This window comes from Vigna unguiculata, chromosome 5, assembly GCF_004118075.2.
Source record: "Vigna unguiculata cultivar IT97K-499-35 chromosome 5, ASM411807v1, whole genome shotgun sequence".
Classification (NCBI taxonomy): Eukaryota; Viridiplantae; Streptophyta; class Magnoliopsida; order Fabales; family Fabaceae; genus Vigna; species Vigna unguiculata.
Genome location: NC_040283.1, coordinates 5,656,404 through 5,672,484, shown reverse-complemented (window position 1 = coordinate 5,672,484; position 16,081 = coordinate 5,656,404). Strand labels below are relative to the sequence as shown.

Here is a 16,081-nt window from a genome sequence, read left to right as displayed (position 1 = left end):
ATATATATATATATATATATATATATATATATATATATATATAAAAATTCATTTCCATTTACTTAACTGTATTTACATTAATACATTAAAGGGTTAAATATATTTTTGTCCCTTAAGTCTCAGTAAATTTTGGAATTAGTTTATTTTGAAACTTTAAATTAATTTAATCTTTCATTCTTCAAAATACATGGATTTACTTTTTTTAATCCAATTTTTGTTAAATTTATTTGACATTTCAAGCGCATTTCGTAATAATATTTAACTTAACATTAAAACAAAAATGTATCAAACATTATATATAACTCAAATACAATCTTGAAATGCATACGAAACATCAAATAAACCTAACAAAATTTGATTAAAAGAATTAAATCCACGTATTTCAAAAGATGAATGACAAACTTGGTTCAAAATTTCAAAATAAATTAATTATAAAATTCATTTAAAATTAAGGACTAAAAACATATTTAACCCTGCACTAAAAATACTATATAGTATATTTAGTGTATCAGTATAGAATATTTACTTCAATAAATTTTCCTTTTTACTATTTTTTATTTGTTTTAAAAGAATTTTTCTATATCTATAATCTATAGATATAAATACATATTTGTTACCCACCAGGTATATTTACAAAATATGTCCAGACATACACGACACCCGTGTATACGCTATAGTTATGAAATGAATTTAGTTTTCGTCCTTAAATAATTGTAAAAAATTGCATTTTATTTTTAAATTATATACTCTATAAAATCCATGATGAAATATATTATAATTTAATTTAAAAACAAAATAGAATTTTTACTAATAATTTAAAAAGAAAATATATTTAACCCAAAAGTTATATATATTATAGAAAGCTTATTCCATTAAAAAAAAATAACAACCGAAAAAAGGAGATACAGAACTTGGAAGTCCCAAGTAGAGATTCCAAATCCCCAACATCTGCCGCGTTGCGTGACGGCTTGTCGCAACTCCGCCGTGAGCGGCGAGCCATCTTCTTTAGGTTAGGTTCGCGTTGCGCCGCTCTTTGTTTGTTTGCTCTCGAGTCCTTCTCTGTTCCCTTTGTACATTCCATATGTTGTTTCTCTGTTGATTTCATATTTATTGGAAGAACAGTTTGAAGTTGAAAAGTTGTTAGAGAAAATTGCTGCTTTTGAACCTAGAGATCTTGCTTGAGCTTTAGATTGTGTTAGGTAGAAAGTTTGACTGTGACATTTTACTTCATTTTATTATCTATTGTTGTGGTTCTATTACTTCTTCATCACGGCCTTCCGTTTCCTCTGTTTCTATAAAGTTTAACACGTGTGGGGGTGGAGGAATGCTAGGAAATTGGTTTTAACCTATTGATTTAAGGATGTTAGAAGAAATTAACGGAAGCAATTTCATGATGATTAATGTTCTTGAGAAATTGGTTTTTAACCAAGCCCAATGATATGCAATCCATCTCATCTAGTGAGATAAGGTGTCTTTATGGAAAAAACTTGCTAATGTCAGTTTGAATATATATTTTCTGTTATTTTGGGGTGTGTGAGAAGAGGGACCAGGTCTTATTTTCAGAGTTGGTTATGAATGGAGAGCAACAGCTCTCTGGAGGAGCTTTGGTCTATGGACAGGAATACTACTTCCTGTATTCCCCCTTTTGTCTTTTTATCCAATAATACAATATTACCATATTTTCAGTGTTCTTTGTCCTTTCTTGCAATTTCTGTTCTTGGTGTATATATGTATATATGTATATATGTGGAGAATTCAATAACGGTAGTATGTGTTTATGTATGTATGAAGCTTTTCTGAGTAGTGATAGATTGGCACGAAAGAAGGATGAATCAGAACCCGCAATCAAGTGAAGGAAGACCTGACGATGATACTGCTCTCTCTGATTTCCTTGCTTCCTTAATGGATTACACTCCCACTGTAAATTTCTTTTTCTTTGTTATTTTGCTTTTCTTCTAATTTTCCATTTTACCCAATTTAATCAGTCTCTCCTTTGTTTAGATACCCGATGAATTGGTGGAACATTACTTGGCCAAGAGCGGTTTTCAGTGTCCAGACGTTCGATTGTGGGTTCTCTTATCTTTTATTTACTATTAATTTTTCTATATATTCTGCTTCAAAAAACAAGGGTCCATGGATTCAATTTAGGCAAGGTTATTTTTGTAAGGAAACAAGTTATTGAGTACCCTGTTTTCTGATGGGTTTCTCCTGCCCTGTGGTTATCTCGTCCTAAATTCATTCGGGTCATGCATGCTCTTTTGGGTTCAATTGTTCAGTTGATGTTTACTATAGAATTTCTTTCCCATCTTTCTCTGTCCTTATTTTAACATGAATAAGAAAAAGGGGCTAACGGTGTAATTAACACCTTTAGATCGAAAAGATTGTTAATTACATTTCATCTCGCTAGAGTTTGGACTGTTGGTTAATGGATGTCTAATTTACCCTTGTGCCGTTTGATTGAGACATCTTGTATTTATTTTAACTTCATTTGCCAGTTTACATTGGATCAAACTCACATTTTCCATTCCTTTCTCCTGTATTTTATCGTGTTCAATTTCTTAATGCTTCTTGTGTTCCTTTCTTTTTGATCCTGCGGTTTTGGATAGTAATCCTTTACCTGAGTTGATCTTTTTGCTGTTTTTGTTGTCATGCCGGAAGATATGATATAAATCAAAAGTTCAAGCATTTGCAAAATGATGAGTGCTTGAGTGATTTGATATTATGGTAGCTCGTTGATTTTTTCAGTGTAAAAATCAAACGTAGAACAGCTTTCTTCACGGAAATAAAAAAATCATCATTCTATGAACCCCACTATCACATGGACATATCTCAGTTGTGTCACTTTGGCCTTAAAGTTTGTCAATTTGAGAGTTTTGAAGCTGTTGAGAGATAAGTGGACTAACAAATAAAGATATAAGATTACTAGTTTATATTTCTTTTATGGTTTCTGAGAAAAATACAACTCTTATATATTTGTATGTTGTGTCTTACTCATCCTTTGGGATTCTTTAATATGGCACAGTCAGTCAGTATATTGGAAAGGAGTACTGACTGTTAATCACTTTTAGATGGAAAGTGATGAAATATGCTAATTGAGTTGATCTGATTTGCTAGCTATTTTATCTCTTTTCACTCCTACTCGGTTAATTTTGGATTTCTTTCTGTGCGTTGTTGTTTTGGACCTCTAATATAGTTAACAAGTGCCATTGTGAAATTTATAGATGTTCAACTCTTCTGGCATTTTGGTTGACTGTTGTTGAGTGCTCTCTATTGGATTTTTAGCCCTTGCATTTCTTTTTTCATATATTGTGAGCTTGACTAGAAATGCTCATCATTTTTTTCAGGACTAGATTGGTAGCTGTTGCCACTCAGAAGTTTGTTGCTGAAGTTGCAGGAGATGCACTTCAGTATGTTCATTTTACCTGTCCTTTTGTTGAATCTTTACCATCTACCTTTTGTTTTATTTTATTTTATTTATTTTTAACCTTGAATTACTGCATCAGAGCTAACTACTCATGTGTTAGTTAATTTTAGAAATATTCTTCTGTTGAACTTGATTTGTGGTTTCCTAAAATTTATTGAACTTTTTGCGAAAGTTTTTTTATGCATGTGAGATGAGTCGAGGAGTGTCTGAGAAACACCTCTTCCCTCATTTAGATGGTGTGAAAGAAAGTGATAGATCAGAAAATGAAAAAAGGAAGAGAATTAGAGTCGAAATTGAGGTTACCCTAAACCCTAAACCTGTTCATACAGGATGATGAGTTGTACTAAATGTTAATTGTAGGCACTGCAAAGCAAGACAAGCAACAATTCCAAAAGACAAAAGGGACAAGCAGCAGAAGGTTTTGACAGCTTTTAACTGATTTTGACTGTACATTCATTCTGTATGTGTAGCACTTACATTTCATTATATATAACAGGATAAACGTTTAGTTTTGACAATGGAAGACTTATCAAAAGCATTGCGTGAGGTATTGTGTTATGTTTTTAAGCTTGTATTTAGATCAATGTTATGGTTTTTATTGAGACATCTGATTAGAAGATAACATATATAATTTATTTTTTCTAGTTGTGTTGTTGCTATGTTATATTCCTTTACATTGAATCCACTTATTATCCTTTATGAACAGTATGGCGTGAATTTAAGGCATCAAGAATATTTTGCCGATAGCCCTTCTACTGGAACGGATCCTGCCACTCGAGAAGAATGAGTCTTATCTTTATTAGAGTTTCATGTGTAGTAAGTATTGCTTTATACCAATGCTAAATTGTATATTCTATTTATTTATTCATCTTTTGCTACTTCTCTAGTTTTACGTTCAGTATGCTGAAAGGAGTGATTGAGTTATAAATAAAATACATAGTATTAAAATTATAAGTTATTGCTTCTCTGCTTTTACGACCCTGTTATCTGGTAACAATAAGGTTTCAATGGTAATATATCGTTACAGCTTGAACACTTATTATTTGGCAATTTTATTGTGTTGCGAATTTTATGGATCATTATTATTTTTTTCTCTTATAATAGACAATGAGGTTTTTTCTCATTATACACATTTACATAATTCTAAAACACCAATGTTTCCTTTTCCAACTGTTTAGATTTTGATAATGGAATAGGAATTTAACTAAGACAACTCTATCTTTTGGATGCATTCAAATTTGGTGACATGACAACTATGAGGATATTGTTTAATGAAATGTTTGTGGATTTTTGAGAAGAAAAATGACAGTAGGTATGAAAAACAATATATCACTCAAAATTGAGCTTAAAATAAGAAATGATACAGATAAGCCTCTGGTATTTATATTTTTTTATATATACTTGGGAGTTGGCATTTATGACTTGAATTGAAAAATTGTATGAACTAGAAGAAGAATTAATATGCAATTGCTTTGAAAACACTTATTTTTGTTAACAAATCGAAATAGAGACTTGTTCTTCGACTAAAATTTGTAAACTTTGTTATCTGGTTTGGAGAGTTATCACATTTAAATTAGTGATATAATGTTATTGTATGGTTTTATGCAACGTGTTGCAAATAACTATTTTTTGAAGGTGTATGATGAAGAATTAAGGAGATTGAAACTATAAATTTAAATTAGGAATTGTGTAATTTTGTACTGTATCTTTGTTTAACCTTTTTATTTGTTTCTATATTTTTGTGATTAAAAAATCTTTTAAAATGTTAATTGCTATTATTAGACTTATTATATAGTTTATTAGATGACTCTAATTATATAGATAAGTTTTAGTCACATGTCAATAAAATAAGCAGTCATTTATTGACTATTAAGTTTTGATTCATTAGTGAATAAAGTTTATTTGTTTTTTTATTTTACTTTGTAAGAGAAATTTTCCTTGGGTTTGGATGAAAATTTTGTTCTTATATTTAAATTGCTATTTTAAAGTCATGAATCTGTGTTAAAATATTCACCATTTCTAATTATGACATCTTTTTATCACTTGCATACTTTTTTGGATATTCTAATTTTTTAATTAATTAAATTGTTGTTATGAATATTCACGAGTTGTTCATTTTAATTTATAATTAGACATTCATAATCGTAATACGCTATTATACTAACTATGTGAGGGTATTGTCAATAATTATTTTGACTTCCTTTTTTTATAGAGTTTTTGAAAGTGGTATTCAATAATAATATTTTTTTTCTTATTATGTATAAGAAAAAAGATAAAAGAATTTGTGAGTTCTCATAAAGGATCATTAGAAGCATGATAAAATTATTCGCTTTCTTTTTTTCTAAATGTTATGTTTGGTGAGGTAATTTAGAAGAGTAATTTATTAATTTTAATTTTTTTTATATTAAAATATTTTGTTTGGATAAATAAATTAGAAAGAAATTTAAATTTGAAGAATTTTGAGAGGTATTTCAAATGAATAAAATAGAAGAATTTTAAATATCCTAAAAAATATAAGAAAATTGAAATTTCACTCTTTGTTACTCTCCTCTCACTTCATTCACAAAGATCGAGTCAAGTCCAATCAAGTTGAAGGTCGAGTCGAGTTAGCTTAATTTGAAGGGTCAATTTAGTTGGCCCAAATCAAAAGTCAAGTCGATTTGACTTAGGCAGAAGTTCGAGAAGAATTGACCTGAGTAGAAGAACAAGTCGAGTCGGTCTAGGCCAAAAGTTGAGATAAATCAATAAGTCTTAGGTCGAGAAAATTCGGCACAAGTCGAATCAATTTGACGTATGTCGAAAGGTCAAGCAGAGTTGGCTCTGGACAAATGTCGGGTCGAAGGATGATGCAAGTCAGCCAAGACCAAAGGTTAAACCGAGTTGGGTCAAGTTGAAAGTCAAGATGAGTCAGGTCAGGTTGAAGGTTATGTCAGGTCAGTTCGAATTGAAAGTTGATACAGATCAATTGAAGTGGAAGGTCAAGCCGAACCAATCCAAATCAAATATCTAGTCGGGTTGGACAAACCAAAAGTCAAGTCGTGTCGGTCCAACTTAAAGACTAAATCGAATTGACCTGAACCGAAAATTGAACCAGATAAGCCCAGACTAAAAGTTGAGTCGAATCAACTTGAACGAAATGTCAAACTGTAATCACACGATAATTGTTGCATTTTAAAAACTTTGTCGGAGTACAACAAGAAGGCATCTATACAATTTTTTTTTGTGTTGGTCAGATCATTAAATATATGTTTTGTACCTTGGTACATTAAAACTATTTTCAAATTGGTGGTACCTCAATTTCTTTAGTTTCTTTAATGAGTAGTATCATTTATTTCACAACAAATCTTTTCACATTCCAAACTCTATTTATATAGGTCAATTTTCTAGTTTGATACATCCTTAGCCTTCTTTTATTTCACTCTCTCCAATTTTTGTTTTGTTACTTTTTATTTCACTTGCTCCTATACTTCCAAATAGATATTTAGAGATAAAATTATAATAAAATAATAATTAATTATTATAATGATTAATTTAAATATTAATTTATAAAATAAAAAGTCTCTATTATAAATAAAAATTATAATTATTTATAAATTAAAGTATAAATTAATCTCTAACATCAAATAGTAAAATTTTAACGATCAATACATTAATGTTTAAATTAGTCTCTAAGTCTTTAATGCTATTAACATGATTAATCGTTTATTTTATGTGCTAACATTTTATAGTTTCAAGACAAAACAATGAGTAATTAAAGATGATGCAATTCAAGTAAGTAAATTGAATTTTTACTAATCCAAAAATCTTTCAGGTTGCACAGTTTCAAAGATATTTATAAACTAACACGAAATATTCTTTGTGTTATTGGTAAGTGGATATTCTTTGTATTATTGGTATGATTTAAAAGAAAGGATTAATTAATTTTTAAATACTTCATAAATTCAAATATATTAATATAAAATGTTGTAAAAGGATTAATTTTTATTATTTTAATAAAAAAACCATGTTAGATAATAAAACACCATTATTATATAAACAACAAAAATTCAATAAAAAATAAAACATCACAATTAGGTTTCAACACGCAGCAGATTTTTTTCAAATTTTACAACTTATATAACAATAACTACCAAAGAAATACACACATATGGAGATTCATAGAAGACACAATATAAAATAGAAAATGGTAAAATGCACAGTTTAAGAAAATGGGTACAGGACCCTACTTTTGAGTCAATCTTGTTGAATTCATAGGTCAACCCTCATATCATTTTGTCTCATTTGATTCCCACTTTTATCAATACAAAACAATTTTTCGAGTGTATCATTTGCAACAGATGAAAGTTGAAGTGGAAAGTATCATCAATGGCCTTCTCAAAATGGTAGCCTCTAATGCTGATTAAGGTCATAAACCCTCATCATTTCCCATAATCAATCACTCAACACTTTCAAAACCACCAACCATAGTTTTTATGTTTTGGTGACACTTCCATTACTTCACAAAAAATAATATTTACCTGTTCTTTCCACATTATCTTCACATTCCATTCTTCAACACTAATCATTTCTCTCACACAAAACTAAAATAATAATAGAATGAAATAAGTTAATCAGATTGAGAAAATTAGAAAAAAGAAAGTGAAAAAAATAACAGATTGAGTTTTACTGTAAATTCTTCAAAATCACTGGTTTTTTCTTTTCCATCCAAATACTATTTTAATTCTTTTCTTTTTCGTGTGACTTCATCATTTTCATGTCCAAAACATGTTGTGTGCTTCTTGTACCTACTTTCTATATGGAAAATAATTATTTAACAACTAAATTTTGCTAATTTTTTCTTACAATTAGACGTGTCATTTTTTTAAGTGGATTCTCATCTTTCATTTTTTCATTTTTGAATATTTCTAAACCAATTAAAAGATGATACCTCAGGTTATAAGATAAAATTGTCAAAATTTGATTAACTTATCATTGTCCTTCTATATATCTTCTATATATATTGAGTGACTCAAAATTTAGATGGCAACATGCTATTCTATGCATATCTATTCACATCCTAGGCATTATTATTATTATGTCTAACCCTAAATCTCATGATGGCATTCCCATTTTGGATCTTTCTCAGCCATTGCAGCCATCTTCTCTATTCTCTCTCTATAAAGCAAGCAAAGATTGGGGGGTTTTCTACATAATCAACCATGGAATCTCCAAAGATCTTTTCAGCCATATCCAATCACTCTCCAAACACCTCTTCAACCTTCCTTCTGATACTAAACTCAGACTTGGTCCTTTCTCATCTTTGAAATCTTACACCCCTCATTTCATTGCCTCTCCATTCTTTGAGAGCCTCCGAGTTACTGGACCTAACTTTTATGTTTCTGCTAACTCTTCTGCTGAAATTCTCTTTGACAAAAACGACTCCAAATTCAGGTAATCAATATATAAGTGTGCATTATTCCAATTAAGCTTCCCACTTTAAACTATTCTGGTGTCTCTTTCTTTGTCTTTTCGAAGTTCTACAAAATCTATAAAGATAAGATCAATTTATAGTATATAAATGAGTACAAATTTCACTTTATAAGTTGATTTTGTAACGTTGAATTAAACTTAAAGTTCAACTTTTAACATGATCAAAGTTACGGTGTTAAGCCTATCCTAACTAAGATTATTTGTTTATTATATCTATTGTTTCTACATCATCCATTAATTTTTAGTTCCACATAGATATAAGACTAGTTCTGTTTATGCTATATCACTTTCTTTGTCTCATGGAAGTTCTCCGTAGTTTAAAGATAAGATCAATTTATATATAAATGAGTGCAAACTTTATTTTACAAGTCAGTTTTGTAAAGTTGAATTAAATTTAAGTTCACTTTTTAACATGACTTTATGTTTATCTTAGCAAAGTTTGTTTGTTTATTCAGTTTATTGTTTCGTCCATTATTAAATCATCCACTAATTTCTAGTCTGACATACACATAAGACCAGTTCTGCACACATATATAATTACAGACAAATTTATCTGAACATAGACTTGTGTTGTAAGCAGTGTGATGATTGAGGAATACTGTAGTAAGATGGAAGATTTGTCAAAGAGAATTCTAAAGATTGTGCTGATGAGCTTAGGGGAGGGCATTGAGAAGAAGTTTTATGATTGTGAGTTCAAGAAGTGCCACGGTTACTTGAGGATAAACAATTACTCAGCCGCAGATGTTATGGAGGAGGAAGTTGAAGGGCTTGGAATGCACACTGACATGAGTTGTATTACAATGTTATATCAAGATGAGATTGGAGGGCTTGAAGTGAGATCAAAGGAGGGAGAGTGGATTGGTATAAGCCCTTCAGAGGGAACCCTAGTGTTGAACATAGGGGACATGTTGCAGGCATGGAGCAATGACAAACTAAGGTCTTCAGAACACAGAGTTGTTTTGAAGAATCATTTGAACAGGTTTTCTCTTGCGTTCTTCTGGTGCTTTGAAAATGACAAGCTCATTTTGGCACCAGATGAAGTTGTTGGAGAAGGAAACAAGAGGATGTATAAACCGTTTGTGTGTTTGGATTATTTGAAATTTAGAGAGAACAATGAAAAGGGAAGATTTGATAAGGTGGGTTTCACAGTCAGAGACTTTGCTGGGATCAAGGCTCAATAATGTAGCTTAAGTTAATATATGCTCAGAAAAAAAAAATGTTCCATTTGTGTAATGTTTTGGTTAATGGAAACTAAATTGTTAGTGCAAATATTCTGTTATAATATATGACAATTTTAGTGATTCTCCCTCATCTTTGTGAATCATGAGGATACTAATAAATTACTTTAAACTTCAACTGGGTAGTGTATGGTTGAAGTTGGAAAGATAGTTAAATCCCCACCATGTACTTGAAAACTGCTGTCAAATAGTAATTAACGAACCCTACTTAATGCTACCATTATTTTATGTGTGTTTTCCACTTTCCACACCAAAAAATCTGTGTGCTTCGCCTTATTCATTCTTGGATAATCTGGAAACCTGTGTGCTCTTAGTTTTGTCTATGTTCCATACAAAAATAAACCGTTCCCTTAATATATACAACAAAAGCAATTGATAACGGATACAAATAAGTTTTTGTTTTTTTAATAATACTATGACTCCTATCATATTCTTTGACTCTCATCCTTTATTTATTTTCTGATGTGACATGATTTAGTACGAATGTATTATTATTTTTTTCTTTGAAAGAATTAATGGTCTATCGTAATTTACGTCAAACAGAGTAAAAGGTAGGAGTTAAATAGGGGTGATCATGGATTGAATTTTTAATCATCCAATCCATATCCATTTTGGATCCAAATAATTGGATTTGATTTTCGATCAAAATCCATTTTTTCAAAAAAAGTATATTGGATTTTTTAAAAATCCAGATCCAAATATTTAGATCAAGTTTAAATCCAGATCTAAATATTTGGATCAAATTCAAAATCCAAAATTCATTTTTCATAAAATAAATTCAAATTAAATTTTTTAAAACTTGTGTCCATATGACTGACACCATAGAATTTGGCAGATTTTTTGTCATGACCAACGAGGCCAAATTTCAGCATGGGATGAACTTGGATGACTTTCAAACGAATTTCGGTCGGGGACGACGTGACCAAATTTGGGCCAAGGTCGACTTGACAAAATTTCAGTCAAGATCGACTTGACTGGATTCGATGAATTTCGGCCAGGGCCGATTTTGCCTAATACGACCAAATTTTGGTCAGAGCCGACTTGGCCAAATATGGTCACATTTGGGCCAGGGTCTGATCAGTCAAATTTCGGTCAGGGTTGACTCCACTAAATTCGTTAGTCAGGACCGACTTCACTGAATATGGCCAATTTTCGATCACAGCCGACTAAGTTGAATATAGTCAAATTTCGTTCGGATTTACTCGACCGAATACGGCTAAATTTGGGCTAGTGTCGACTCGACCAAATTTTGGTCATGACCAACTTGATTGAATTTGGCCAAATTTAGGTCAGGATCGACTCGCCTAAATATGACCAAATTTTGGTCGCGATCGACTTTGCCGAATACGACCAAATTCAAGCCAGGACCAACTCAGTCAAATTTTGGTTGAGGCCAACATGACCGAATTTTTACCGAAGCCGACTCGACTAAATTCGGCCGAATTTCGGTCGTGGCCGACTCAGTTGAATACGGCCAAATTTTGATCGTGACCTACTCATTTGAATATGGCCAAATTTCATCCTTAACCGTCTCAGCCGAATACGACCAAATTTGGGCCAGGGCCGACTCGGCCAAATCTCAATCGGGGCCAACTCGATTGAATTCGACCGAATTTTGACTGGAGCCAACTAGGCTAAATACGACCAAATTTTGGTCGCGGTTGTTCGACCGAATACGGTAAAATTTTGTCTAGGTCGACTCAGCCCAATGTAGTCAAATTTGGGTCGGGGTGAACTCAACCGAATACTTCCAAAATTCGTCCAGGACAAGTTGGGCCAAATTTTGATCAGGACCGACTTGACAGAATTTGGCCTAATTCAGTCAAATTTTGTATAGGGTCACACAAACTCAATCAAATACGACTAAATTTGGGCTAGTCCTTCTCAACCTTTAGCCTAACCTAACCAAAAATATAAACTGAAAATTTAGATTGGATATTTTAGATTATCCATTTTGAAAATCTAGATTTAGAGTATGGATATACAATCCATAAAATATATAAAATGTAGATCAAATTGATATCCATATCCAATATATTGATCATAGCAAAAATAGATTGGATCATGAAAATTAGATTTTTTGTCCATCCGTAGTTTAACTTTTCAGATCATCCTCTGCTTCCATCCGCTCATTTAAGAGTTTAATAAATATAAATTATTGTTGTTATCCTCATAATTTTTATTTTTATGTGTTAAATAAACATTAATTATTATTTTTACCCTCATATTTTTATTCTTTCACTTTTATATATATTTAATCTCTTTCTATTAACACATTTTTGTACAAGAGTATAATTTAAATTTGTTACTACAAATTTATGGATACATTAACAATTCTTTTATTAAACTTCTAAAATTTTTAATTAAATTGTAAGTTTAAAGTTTATGAATAAAAATTTCAAGGTTTAGTGTTTACGGACGTCTCACGTCTTACATCTCACGTCTCGGGATTTAGGTTTCACGTCTCACGTCTCAAATCTCTCGTCTTATGTCTCTCATCTCACGTCTCACGTCTCACGTCTTTCGTCTCACGTCCCACGTCCCACGTTTCTCACATCTGTCACATTTCACGTCCCATGTATCACGTCTCACGTCCCACATCCCACGTCTCACGTCACGTTTCACGTCTCACATCTCACGTCCCACGTCCCACGTTCCACATCCCACGTCCTACGTTCCACGTCCCACGTCCCACGTCCCACGTCCCATGTCTCACGTCTCACGTCCCACGTCTCACATCTCACATATCACGTCCCACGTCCCACATCCCACGTCCCACGTCCCACATCCCACGTCCCACGTCCCACGTTCCACGTCCTACGTCCCACGTCTCACGTCCCACGTCTCACGTCTCACATATCATGTTGCAAGTCCCACGTTCCACGTCTCTCACGTTTCACGTTTCACGTGTCACTCACGTCTCACGTCTCACGTCCCACGTATCACGTCTCACATCTCACGTCTCACGTCTCTCGTCGCACGTCCCACGTCCCACGTCTCACGTCGCACGTCTCTCACTTCTCACGTCTCTCGTCTCTCGTCTCACGTCCACGTCCCACATTTCACGTCTCACGTCTCACATATCACGTTACACGTCCCACGTCTCTCGCGTTTCACATCCCACGTGTCACTCACGTGTCACGTGTCACGTCTCTCGTCTCACGTCTCAAGTCTCACATCGCACGTAGCACGTCTCTCACGTCTCACGTCTCTCATGTCTCACGTCTCACGTGTCACGTTTCTCACATCTGTCACGTCTCACGTCTCACGTCTCACATCCCACGTCCCATGTCCCACATCCCACGTCTCACGTCTCACGTCTCATGTCCTACGTCACACGCCTCACGTCCCACGTCCTACGTCCTACGTCTCACGTCTCACGTCATACGCCAAAATTTTGTCGTATTAGGAAAAATTGACCCTGGCCAAAATTTAGTCGAATCCAGTCAAGTCGATCTTGCCTGAAATTTTGTCGAGTCGACCTTAGCCCAAATTTGGTCACGTCGTCCCCGATCGAAATTCATTCGAAAGTCATCCAAGTTCATCCCATGCTGAAATTTGGCCTCGTTAGCCTCGACAAAAAATCTACTAAATTCTATGGTGTCAGCTCTATCGAAAATCTAATCCACATCCATTTTGGATCCAAATAATGGATGTGGATCCAAATTTGCACCCATAGGGCTCACACCAAAGAATTTGACAAATTTGGCCGAATACTTCCAAATTTTGTCTATGACCAACTGGGTCAAATCTCGATCGGGACCGACTTGACAGAATTTGGCCTAATTCGACCAAATTTTGTATAGGGTCACGCCAACTCAATCAAATACGACTAAATATAGGCTAGTCCGTCTCAACCTTTAGCCTAACCTAACAAAAAATATAAAGTAAAAATTTGGATTGGATATTTTGGATTATCCATTTTGAAAATATAGATTTCGAGAATGGATATCCAATCCATAAAATATATAAAATGTATATTAGATTGATATCCAGATCCAATAAAATAAATTTTAAATGGATTGGATTTTTAATAGAATGAATATTAAATGGATGGATCATAAAAAAAATAGATTAGATCATAAAAATTGGATTTTTTGTCCACCCTTAGAGTTAAAAAATGGGAGGGGAGTCATAGTATTTTTTTTTTTTTATATTACAACCTTTATTAAATGTATATTATCTAAAATAACTTTTTTCAAACAATAATTAATATATATATATATATATATATATATATATAAGGAGGATTTCTTCTTTTGTGTCCACATTTCAAAATACCAATTTTATCCTTTGAAATATAATTATTTATTTAATTTTTGAAAATTAACCATTACTTTTATAAGTTTTTCTATAAATCGGTCTATTTTTGCTTCTTCTCTTTTTCTTTATTTATCAATCGTTATTCTCTCATATTTTCTTATATATTTTACTTTATTTTTAATAAATAATTTTATTTTATATATTAACTCAATAACATTACATTATCATCACCTACTAAATAATTTTATACATATTTAAAAAATATGTACCTACAGATGCGACGCTAGTATATATTTAAGTAAAATATAAGTTTTCTCAATGGGTCCATTTTCCCTCATTCTACATCATTTTTTTAAAATATTAAAAGCATTACCCTAGAAATGAAATGAAAAGAAGAATGGATACTCAACTTTTTGAAAAAATTGTTAAATGTATTACATTACACAAGACATTAAATTTAGTTGTGCCCGTTGGAGCAGTTAAACTTGTTTTTGTCTTTTGGAGTATTTAAATTTGTTTATGTTAGTTGGAGCATTCAATACTTAAAAAAAAAAACGACCTTTTTTCTATCATATATTTTGAATATTATGAATCAGCAGTACAATTAATGTAGATGCAGTCTATGTTCAAAGTGAGAGAAATCTTACATTCTAAACCAATTAATGCTAAAAGAGGACATATCGAGTTAGTTTTTTTTTAAACCCATGTTGTATATTTTAGGTTGACTTAAATACATCACAAAGAGATACTTTTTACATTAATTATGATGCTATGTATAAAATAATTTTAATAATAATAACAATTTGATTTAAAATCTCGCTTGTATAATTATAAATCAATTCTAAAAACGTATGATAAAATAATCAGAGTGTAGGGATGATAATTTTCATAAATGTGTCATTAAATCACGTGAAATATTAAATAAAAAACTTATGTAAAGTGGGATTTTTTTTTTACTTTTAAATGTCTCGAATCCACTATTGAATTGATTCCATGTGATTTTTTTTATTGTAAAAGATATATGAAAATAGTGTTTTTGAGTTTTGAATAAAAAAGTTACGAAATTATGAAGTTTTAAGTTGCACCAAATTTTTTGTTGTATTTTTTCCTAATCAAATCATTCTAAAATTTAGACTCTTTTATTTGTAATGCAAGTAATTTACATACAAAATATAAAACAATGACAATATATAAAACAAAACTAAAAAATGAAAGTTGTTTGAAAGTAGTGATAGTGGATCGCAGTAGAGGAGGGGCTCGAAAGGTGAAAATGGGTGTAATAATAACGAAAATAAAAAATGCTTCAATTAAATACGAACAACAAATTATGAAAATGGAGTAGAAATAGCAAAGGCGCATGTAATTCTTGTCTTCAATTTAAAAGACATGTGTTATTCACATAAGAAAAAACGAAATTGTCAACTAGTAAAATTTACCAGTGGTTATTGCAATTTACTTTTGCTTCTTTTTTTTTTCTTTTCTTTTTTACAGACAGTTTTTGACATTATTTATTGACATAGTTTATCAACAGATTTTATCATGAAATAGTAAAAATATAAAGATAGAAACTTTAGTATCATTTTATGAATAAATTATTAAAATATCCGATTAAAATTAATTTTAATAATAAAAATAATTAGTCATTACAATTATATTTTAAATATTAATTTTAATAATAAAAATAATT

General features: G+C 31.5%; 2 protein-coding genes across 4 annotated transcripts; both read left to right on the top strand.

Annotated features, from left to right (window-relative positions):
• Positions 1–881: 881 nt before the first annotated feature.
• On the top strand, positions 882–4,496 carry LOC114183934 (transcription initiation factor TFIID subunit 10-like). Of its 2 annotated transcripts, none has more exons than XM_028071131.1 (7): positions 882–1,009; positions 1,792–1,920; positions 2,002–2,066; positions 3,345–3,407; positions 3,785–3,842; positions 3,921–3,971; positions 4,131–4,496. In XM_028071131.1, exons 2-7 carry the CDS (start codon positions 1,828–1,830, stop codon positions 4,209–4,211), a joined length of 411 nt encoding a protein of 136 aa, XP_027926932.1. In that variant the 5' UTR covers positions 882–1,009; positions 1,792–1,827; the 3' UTR covers positions 4,212–4,496. The 2 variants fall into 2 exon arrangements, with proteins under 2 accessions (XP_027926932.1, XP_027926933.1); XM_028071132.1 differs by having other exon boundaries at positions 882–1,014.
• Positions 4,497–8,456: 3,960 nt separating this feature from the next.
• LOC114183982 (gibberellin 20-oxidase-like protein) lies at positions 8,457–10,197 on the top strand. 2 transcript variants are annotated; one of them, XM_028071204.1, is made up of 2 exons: positions 8,457–8,854; positions 9,474–10,197. In XM_028071204.1, the coding sequence occupies exons 1-2, from the start codon at positions 8,499–8,501 to the stop codon at positions 10,072–10,074; spliced, it is 957 nt and encodes a 318-aa protein (XP_027927005.1). In that variant the 5' UTR covers positions 8,457–8,498; the 3' UTR covers positions 10,075–10,197. The 2 variants fall into 2 exon arrangements, with proteins under 2 accessions (XP_027927005.1, XP_027927003.1); XM_028071202.1 differs by having other exon boundaries at positions 9,471–10,197.
• Positions 10,198–16,081: the final 5,884 nt, after the last annotated feature.

What these genes read in the sequence shown, in the direction of transcription:
- LOC114183934 (XM_028071131.1), top strand. Translation starts at nt 1,828, where the DNA reads ATGAATCAGAACCCGCAATCAAGTGAAGGAAGACCTGACGATGATACT. An exon ending in TAATGGATTACACTCCCACT is followed by an intron (nt 1,921 to 2,001) that starts GTAAATTTCTTT and finishes TCCTTTGTTTAG; the next exon opens with ATACCCGATGAATTGGTGGA. An exon ending in AAAGGGACAAGCAGCAGAAG is followed by an intron (nt 3,843 to 3,920) that starts GTTTTGACAGCT and finishes TATATATAACAG; the next exon opens with GATAAACGTTTAGTTTTGAC.
- LOC114183982 (XM_028071202.1), top strand. Translation starts at nt 8,499, where the DNA reads ATGTCTAACCCTAAATCTCATGATGGCATTCCCATTTTGGATCTTTCT. An exon ending in AAAAACGACTCCAAATTCAG is followed by an intron (nt 8,855 to 9,470) that starts GTAATCAATATA and finishes TTGTGTTGTAAG; the next exon opens with CAGTGTGATGATTGAGGAAT.